Source organism: Nanorana parkeri, unplaced genomic scaffold (assembly GCF_000935625.1).
Source record: "Nanorana parkeri isolate BGI_ZX_2015 unplaced genomic scaffold, ASM93562v1 scaffold344, whole genome shotgun sequence".
Taxonomy (NCBI): domain Eukaryota; kingdom Metazoa; phylum Chordata; class Amphibia; order Anura; family Dicroglossidae; genus Nanorana; species Nanorana parkeri.
In genome coordinates, this window is record NW_017306612.1 from 1,319,106 (window position 1) to 1,328,311 (window position 9,206).

General features: G+C 51.0%; 1 protein-coding gene across 1 annotated transcript in view; it reads right to left on the reverse strand.

Annotated features, from left to right (window-relative positions):
* TDP1 (tyrosyl-DNA phosphodiesterase 1) overlaps positions 1-9,206 on the reverse strand; it is a 52,447-nt gene that overhangs the window by 3,474 nt on the left and 39,767 nt on the right. Inside the window, exon 9 of the mRNA XM_018558497.1 lies at positions 6,022-6,136. Coding sequence (XP_018413999.1) covers positions 6,022-6,136 — 115 coding nt within the window. The remainder of the gene's footprint in view (positions 1-6,021; positions 6,137-9,206) is intronic.

Here is a 9,206-nt window from a genome sequence, read left to right on the forward strand (position 1 = left end):
GCGCAATTTATAAAACAAGAGCCAAGTCTTGCGCAGTTGTATTGCCTCCTCTCCTCTTTCTCCGGTGTCACCGCACACTGGGAGCTTCTCACAATGCGCATTAGAAGCTGCAGCAAGTCACATAGAGCTCTATCAGTTGCACAGTAGTTCTCATATGCTAACACGTGCCCTGCTGATGGCAGGAGAGAACAGAGGGACAGAGAGGTGACTTCATCGGTTGCCGCTTCTCCTTTTACTGTCCAATCACAGGCTGGGGGGAGGGACAAGACCTGTAAGCGTTACCTAACTGCAATAGACAGGGCTGTGCTGTGTAACTGTTGGACTGAATGGACAGAAATACCAATCGTGTATCAGGTGAAATGACTTCCTGTGTATGTGTACATCGGTGACACGCTCATCCTTTCTACATTGTTTAGACTTCTCTGGGGACCCCCAACCAGGGACACCCTTATAATGAGGCAGATATAAGACTGAAGTGAAGGACGGAGGTCAGATAGAAGAGTGAAGGGGAGGACAGAGGTCAGATAGAAGACTGAAGGGAAGGACGGAGGTCAGATAGAAGACTGAAGGGAAGGACGGAGGTCAGATAGAAGACTGAAGGGAAGGACGGAGGTCAGATAGAAGACTGAAGGGAAGGACGGAGGTCAGATAGAAGACTGAAGGGAAGGACGGAGGTCAGATAGAAGACTGAAGGGAAGGACGGAGGTCAGATAGAAGACTGAAGGGAAGGACGGAGGTCAGATAGAAGACTGAAGGGAAGGACGGAGGTCAGATAGAAGACTGAAGGGAAGGACGGAGGTCAGATAGAAGACTGAAGGGAAGGACGGAGGTCAGATAGAAGACTGAAGGGAAGGACGGAGGTCAGATAGAAGACTGAAGGGAAGGACGGAGGTCAGATAGAAGACTGAAGGGAAGGACGGAGGTCAGATAGAAGACTGAAGGGAAGGACGGAGGTCAGATAGAAGACTGAAGGGAAGGACGGAGGTCAGATAGAAGACTGAAGGGAAGGACGGAGGTCAGATAGAAGACTGAAGGGAAGGACGGAGGTCAGATAGAAGACTGAAGGGAAGGACGGAGGTCAGATAGAAGACTGAAGGGAAGGACGGAGGTCAGATAGAAGACTGAAGGGAAGGACGGAGGTCAGATAGAAGACTGAAGGGAAGGACGGAGGTCAGATAGAAGACTGAAGGGAAGGACGGAGGTCAGATAGAAGACTGAAGGGAAGGACGGAGGTCAGATAGAAGACTGAAGGGAAGGACGGAGGTCAGATAGAAGACTGAAGGGAAGGACGGAGGTCAGATAGAAGACTGAAGGGAAGGACGGAGGTCAGATAGAAGACTGAAGGGAAGGACGGAGGTCAGATAGAAGACTGAAGGGAAGGACGGAGGTCAGATAGAAGACTGAAGGGAAGGACGGAGGTCAGATAGAAGACTGAAGGGAAGGACGGAGGTCAGATAGAAGACTGAAGGGGAGGACGGAGGTCAGATAGAAGACTGGAGGGAAGGACGGAGGTCAGATAGCAGACAGATGGGAAGGCTGGAGGTCAGATAGAAGACTGAAGGGAAGGACGGAGGTCAGATAGGAGACTGAAGGGAAGGACAGAGGTCAGATAGAAGTCTGAAGGGAAGGACGGGGGTCAGATATAAGATTGAAGGGAAGGACGGAGGTCAGATAGAAGACAGAAGGAGAGGCCGGAGTTCAGCTTTAAGGTACCACCTTGCATGGGTGACACGTGTAGCGGTATTTCCTGCGCCTGGAATCATTGTATATTTATAACTCTGAGTTCCTCTCATACATGAGGATCCGTCATTGGCACCCAATTCTCTGTAACTGAGGAATGGGCTACAGGGGCCGGAACGCTCCGTGCTGTCACCACCATGTGACCAAACCACTCACAGACATAAGGCGGTGGGTGGCGGCCTTGCAGCTGATTGGTGTGCGCAGTGCCAGGCGGCAGTATTAACAGGTCAGACCTCCGCTATGTAGGACTGCAATCCATCTCCGCAGGAGGCCGCGCTGCAATCTTTGGGTGTGAATCTAGATGCCGCCTTCCATATGGTCATCACAAGGCCAAGTACATGACATGGCTTTGCAACTCGGCGTCACATTATGGCAGCCGGTGCTCCTGACATCAGATTAGAGGCTGACCAGAAGAATCTTCACAGAGGTCAGAGGAGGAGGAAGAGTCTCCAGAAAACATATGACACGGGACATTGCATGTACACGTTGGCTCAATGTCCCCGCAGGAGAATCCCGTCTCCTCTGAACGCCTGTCAGACTCTGAAGAATCAAGAAAAGATAAAGGACTCGAGTCACATTGCTTCACACCATTTCCACTGCGATTTTCCTCCCACGGCCTCCAATTACTCGTCCTTCACTGGTGAGGTGAAACTTTAACTGTGCGGGTGCAGAGAAGGAAGACAGAAAGGCTGAGATTGGGAGAACATTACTACTCCTTCCCTTCAGTCTTCTATCTGACCTCCGTCCTCCCCTTCAGTCTTATACCTGACCTCCATCCTTCCCTTCAGTCTTCTATCTGACCTCCGTCCTCCCCTTCAGTCTTCTATCTGACCTCCGTCCTCCCCTTCAGTCTTCTATCTGACCTCCGTCCTCCCCTTCAGTCTTCTATCTGACCTCCGTCCTCCCCTTTAGTCTTGCACAGTTGTACCGGCTCCTCTCCTTCACACTGGGAGCTTCTCACAATGTGCATTAGAAGCTGCAGCACGTCAGATAGAGCTCCGCCTCATTTCCTGGCTGGAGGACATCCAGCATCATCAGAGGAAGTTAGGAGGAGGAAGGGAGAAGAGAGGAAGGTGAGAAGAGAGGAAGGGAGAAGAGAGGAAGGGAGAAGAGAGGAAGGGAGAAGAGAGGAAGGGAGAAGAGGTGAGAAGAGAGGAAGGGAGAAGAGGTGAGAGGAAGGGAGAAGAGAGGAGGGAGAAGAGGGGCGGGGAGAAGAGAAGAGGGGAGTGGAGAAGAGAGGAAGGGAGAAGAGGTGAGAAGAGAGGAAGGGAGAAGAGGTGAGAAGAGAGGAAGGGAGAAGAGGTGAGAGGAAGGGAGAAGAGAGGAGGGAGAAGAGGGGCGGGGAGAAGAGAAGAGGGGAGTGGAGAAGAGAGGAAGGGAGAAGAGGTGAGAAGAGAGGAAGGGAGAAGAGGGGAGGGAGAAGAGGGGTGGGGAGAAGAGAAGAGGGGAGAAGAGGGGAGGGGAGAAGAGAGGAAGGGAGAAGAGGTGAGAAGAAAGTAAAGGATAAGAGGTGAGAAGAGAGGAAGGGAGAAGAGGGGCGGGGAGAAGAGAGGAGGGGAGAAGAGAGGAGGGGAGAAGAGAGGAAGGGAGAAGAGGTGAGAAGAGAGGAAGGGAGAAGAGAGAAAGGGAGAAGAGAGAAAGGGAGAAGAGAGGAAGGGAGAAGAGAGGAAGGGAGAAGAGGGGTGGGGAGAAGAGAAGAGGGGAAAAGAGAGGAAGGGAGAAGAGAGGAAGGGAGAGGAGAGGAAGGGAGAAGAGAGGAAGGGAGAAGAGAGGAAGGGAGAAGAGAGGAGGGGAGAAGAGGGGAGGGGAGAAGAGAGGAAGGGAGAAGAGAAGAGGGGAGAAGAGAGGAAGGGAGAAGAGAGGAAGGGAGAAGAGAGGAGAAGAGAAGAGAGGAAAAGATGAGAGGAAGGGAGAAGAGGGGAGAAGAGAGGAGAAGAGAGGAAGGGAGAGGAGAGCAAGGGAGAGAAGAGGAAGGGAGAGGAGGGGAGAGGAGAGGAAGGGAGAACAGGGGAGAAGAGGGGAGAAGAGAGAGGAAGGGGGAGAAGAGAGGAGAGGAGACGAGAGGAAGGGAGAAGAGAAGAGAGGAAGGGAGAAGAGAGGAAAGGAAGGTAGAAGAGAGGAAGGGAGAAGAGGGGAGAAGAGAGGAAAGGAGAGCAGAAGAGAGGTGGATAAGGGCAGAGGAGAGGAAATGAGGAGTAGCATACTACAATGTCAGGCATAATAAGGGAAAGAACCACCAGACAGACAGTTTGAAGTTCACAGTATAACTGTGTGAAGTAATAAAAGACGATATCTCTCTCTCTCTCTGTATCTCTCGCTCTCTCTCTCTCTCTCTCTCACTCTCTCTCTCTCTCTCTCTCTCTGTCTCTCTCTGTATCTCTCTCTCTCTCTCTCTCTCTCTATCTCTCTGTATCTCTCTCTCTCTCTCTCTCTCTGTATCTCTCTGTATCTCTCTCTCTCTCTCTCTCTCTCCCTCTCTCTCTCTCTCTCTCAGAACTTGGGAGCGGTGACAATGTAACTTGTTTTTCTTCTCTGGTTAGCAGAAAATTATGGCAATCTGATGTTCATCTGTCTGGAGGAAACGTGAAGAATGTGATGCATTGTGTGACAGAGGAACACAAAGCTGGAAAATAATAAGAATGCCGCCAATTTCCTCCAGACTCTGAAAATTGGAGCTCGGCATAATGCGCTTTCATAATGCCGCGCCTTTTGCAGAACCTATTGCGAGCCCCCAGCCGGAGAGGTCTGAAAGACCCCAAACCGAGAGGAAGAGTGGATTGGGGCCAAAGTGGAAACTCGATTATTTTTCTTTTGCTTCATGAATAAAATGAGAAGAAATGTCCCGCGGAGTCACATGGCAGAGCTCAGACTGTGCTGCCTTTAAAGGGGAACTCCACGCTTCCCACCATCCCACTTCCCCCGAAGCCACGCCCATTTCTTTTTTTTATATCCCTTTACATACTTTTTTTTTCTTGAACTCTTCCTGCCTGTCTGATAACATCACTGAAGCTTCATCTCACACCGCTCAGTCCTAGACCACTGTGAGCCCAGCCAGTGTGAGGATGTGCTCCCTAGTGGGGGGGGGGCTTGTAAATGAATAGCTTGGCTTACAGGAGATCAGCAGAATGAGTGTCATTCTTCCCTGAAGATCACCTCCGGTTCTGGGCCGAGGAGAAAGTCAGAGGCCAGTGCTGGAGTATGGAGAGGGTAAGTACAACTTGGGAACTCAAAAATATCATTCTATTGCAGTGCTCTCAAAGTACCGGCCCGCGGTCCAATTGCGGCCTGCGATTCGGTACTATGTGGCCCGCAGCCAGCTCACAAGTCTGGTACACGGTCACGGACTGCTTACCAGACTTGGGGGAGCAGCTACACGGTCTGCATCTCTGTCGGAAGCAGACCGTGTAGCTGATTCTGTGCTGGCACTCGGATCCTTTCGACTGGCGTCTTCGCTGAATGCTGGCCGAAAAGGATTGATTAGTAAGGTCTGCAGTAGACCTTACTAATCACCACTAGATCACCAGGGATCGATGATCGTGGCTCACAGCCTCCTCTAGCTTGAATGGGTGGCAGCGGCCGCTTGTAAACACCAGATTAGGGATTCCTGCTGCAGAAAAACGTAAGTTTCTGATGCAGGAATCCTCAATCGCACCTAAACCTACAGATATGAATGGGGCAGTGGCGTAACAACCGACATAGCGACCCAGGCGGCCACTATGGGGCCCGAACACCGGGTGGCCTGGCCAGGGCATCCCTCTCCTCTGATGCCGTGTGGGCCACCTGGGTCACTATGGCATATCAGGGTGCTGGCTGTCACTAACACAGCTCCGCAGCGGCTGTGTCAGTGACAGCCAGCAGCTGCGGCAGAAGAGGCCGGTTACACCGGTGTTCGATCGAGAGTTCGAACTCATCGAGTTCTCGGACCGCCGCAGTGAAGGAGGAGGAGGGGCCCGCCTAAGAGCAACCCCGCCTCCTCTTACATCACTGGCCAGCGACCTAATAGCATGTGGGGCCAGTGATGTAAGAGGAGTCGGGCCCGTCGTTAGGAGGCGGGGCCCGGGGAAGGAAGAGGAGGCGGGGCCCAGTGGAGGAAGAGGAGGTGGGGCCCGGGGAAGGAAGAGGAGGCGGGGCCCGGGGAAGGAAGAGGAGGCGGGGCCCGGGGAAGGAAGAGGAGGCGGACTGCACTGACAGGTAAAATGGTTGCGTGGCCCCCCAAGGTAGTTAAGTTTGAGACCTCTGTTCTAAGGCATGATTGTATTGCAATCATCTTGCGTCACCTACCTTTCCCTGAATAGTGTTCTGGAGGTAGGTCATAAGGCACTGGGAATGTTCCTTTCGAGTCATCTTTATTGGCATAGACATTGACCTTAACCTGGAATGTTCCATTTTCAAAGCCCTGCAGAAAAAAACAAAACAAACAAACAGTGAGTTTCAGACACTTCCTCCCTACCAATGAAATAGGATGGCCACTGCCCATCCACAGCCTCGGGGCGGGTCCATGACAGCCTGGGCTCAGACAAAGGGGGTTAAATTACACTGGCCGTCATTAAGCTCAGAAGACTGAGGTTACCTTGTGGAGGAAAGATGTACTGCAGGCATCTCTGGATTAAAGGTGAGTATTGCTGCAAAAGCGGCTTATATATCTTCTCATTTAACCCTTTGGCTGCCACCGGAGTAAGGCTTATGCCGGTGGCAGAGCTGACCGGTAAACAGTCTGCTGGCCGCTATAGCTTTTTTAGTGGAAGTGATTTGGGTGGCTGTGAAGCTTCCCTATGTACTGTAACATACTCCCAGTCTCTTCTGGGGTAATGGCATGAGTGGGGGCAGCAGGTGAGGGGAAGGGACGTCACGGGCAGCTTTCAGATTAGCGAGCTTGGAACACTGCGGTGGTGGTATCACAATGTGATTAGACTGGGTGGAGGGAGGTACTGGCAGCAACAGCCGGAACCCCTTGCTGATCTGCTGGGGCCTGGCACAGGAGCATTGCCTATACCCCCTATCGGCAGCGTTGTCTGTCATCAAACTGAACTCTGATTAGCTCTATGAGAATTACATCTTGGGCTCGGACTCCACTCGGCTTCATTTTTAAATAATGTTTATTCCAAAGTCTTGGAGGATACTCATTATGGACCCTTCCCTTTTTTTCAGTTGAGACTTGATCCTGGTTCCCAACAAGGCAGTCGTACAGTAGCAGATCACTTCTAATAGTGATCCCGATGGTTGCAATCAGCCAGCAATAGATCATTATACCATACCAGGATCTACTGCTGCAGGGGGAAGCTGGACAGCTCTGCCCGAGCCTCCAAAAGGACAGGAAGTGCCGTGATATCACTTGTGATGTCCCTACACTCCTAAGGTAAACACTATGCAGAAGCTTTGTGTTTACATTCTATTCTACAGCGTGCTCCTATTAAAGGGGATCTGTAGAAGATTAGTGCTGGACCCTGTCGATCAAAAACAGCCGGCAGTTCCAACCATAGTGCCCGGGGGAAAGGTTTGCCATTTCAAAATGGTCCTTATAATGGTTTCTCTTCCCCCCCATTTGGGGCAAAGAAACATGTTCCACCATGACTGTCCCCTGTGTACAAAGCCAGCTCCATAGAGACATGGTGTGATCAGTTTGGTGAAGACCTTTCTCTGTCCCACCATGCCTGTCCTCCTTGTACAAAGCCAGCTCCATAGAGACATGGTGTGATCAGTTTGGTGAAGACCTTTCTCTGTCCCACCATGCCTGTCCTCCTTGTACAAAGCCAGCTCCATAGAGACATGGTGTGATCAGTTTGGTGAAGACCTTTCTCTGTCCCACCATGACTGTCCTCTGTGTGTAAAGCCAGCTCCATAAAGACACGGTGTGACAAGTTTGGTGAAGACCTTTCTCTGTCCCACCATGACTGTCCCCTGTGTACAAAGCCAGATTCAGAAAGACACGGTGTGACCAGTTCGGTGTGGAGGAACTCAAGTGTCCTGGACAGAGCCCTAACCTCAACCCTACTGAACACCTTTGGGATGAATTGGAACACCAATGGGGAACCAGGTGTTCTCATCCAACATCAGTACCTGACCTCACACAAGTTCCCACAGACACCCTCCAGAATCTTGTGGACGCCTTCCCAAAAGAGTGGAAACTGTTATGGCTGTAAACAGAGAGGGGCACCTCCACATCAATAACCATGGCTGTGGAATGGGATGTCCAGCAAGCTCACATAGGTGGGATGGTCTGGAGACCACCAACCTTTGGCCATATAGAGTACTCAGCAAAAGTTCAGCTTCAGCAGTAGACTAGTCATAAGACAGCCAACAAATAAGAGATTTCATACAACGTCAGAGCAGCAACTGAGCTCAGAGAAATCCATTGTTTTCCCCCAAAGAAGTGTTAAGTTATTCAGACCTGGAAAGATCTAACATATTCCTCTGAACTCTGCCTGAGATGAGCTTTCCTGATGTACAATGAAGTTGCCAGCGTTGAATGTAAAGTGGAAACTCCTCTCCTTTATGGATGTATGGACGTGACAATGACACATGCCTGCGGGGTGCGGAGGGTGTAACGTTCCAATGTATGAAACTAATGGAATCAGAGCTATATACAGTGTATACTATAGGTGGGCTGAGATCTTGCTGGGGAAGGGGGCGGGGTCTGGGCAGCCTCACTTGAAATGAACACTGTAAAGACAACAGTGTCTGCTTAACAACCTAACCCCCCTCCAGCTCTCAATGCCTGTAACATGTTAGGATGGCAGTACCGTTGCATGAATTTATAAACCTCAGTAATGCATCTCTATTGCTGACGCTGCTGACGCTTCCACTATGAGCGAGGTTTCTGCTGCTCAGGGAAGCGCATATAGATTTTAGTTAAAGCCGAGCTCTGGAATACCATCACATTTTCCTCAATACTTTCTCCGGCCACAACAAAAAGGGGCTTTTTTTTTATCCTTCTTTCCAATTTCTGCCAAAATCGCCATGATAAAATTCAGTGACATTATTATCTTTGCCTGCAAAGTGCAGGTATCCCCGGGCACATGGAGGAGGGACCACTGAGGCACCAACGTCCGACCTGCTGACTCTTTTGCACTGCCTAAACCAGGGGTAGGCAACCTCGGCTCTCCAGCTGTGCTGAAACAACAAATCCCATCATGCTTCTGCCTCTGGGAGTCATGCATGTGGCTTGCAATGTCTTATGGGATTTGTAGTTTCAGCACAGCTGGAGAGCCAAGGTTGCCTACCCCTGTCCTAAACGAAGTACAAATCCCATGATGCATTGGGACATGATCAATTATGTTGGGCACACATGGCAGGCAGGTTGGGATGGGCGGAGCAGACTGGGAGTCTCCTGCCTGTCAATCAACCAATGCAAGTCAGGGATGACCAGAGCAGATCGGAAGTCTCCTGGCCTATCAATCAACCTCTGCAAGTCAGGGATGGGTGGGGCAGATGGGGGTCTCCTGGCCTGTCAATCAACTGTTGCAATT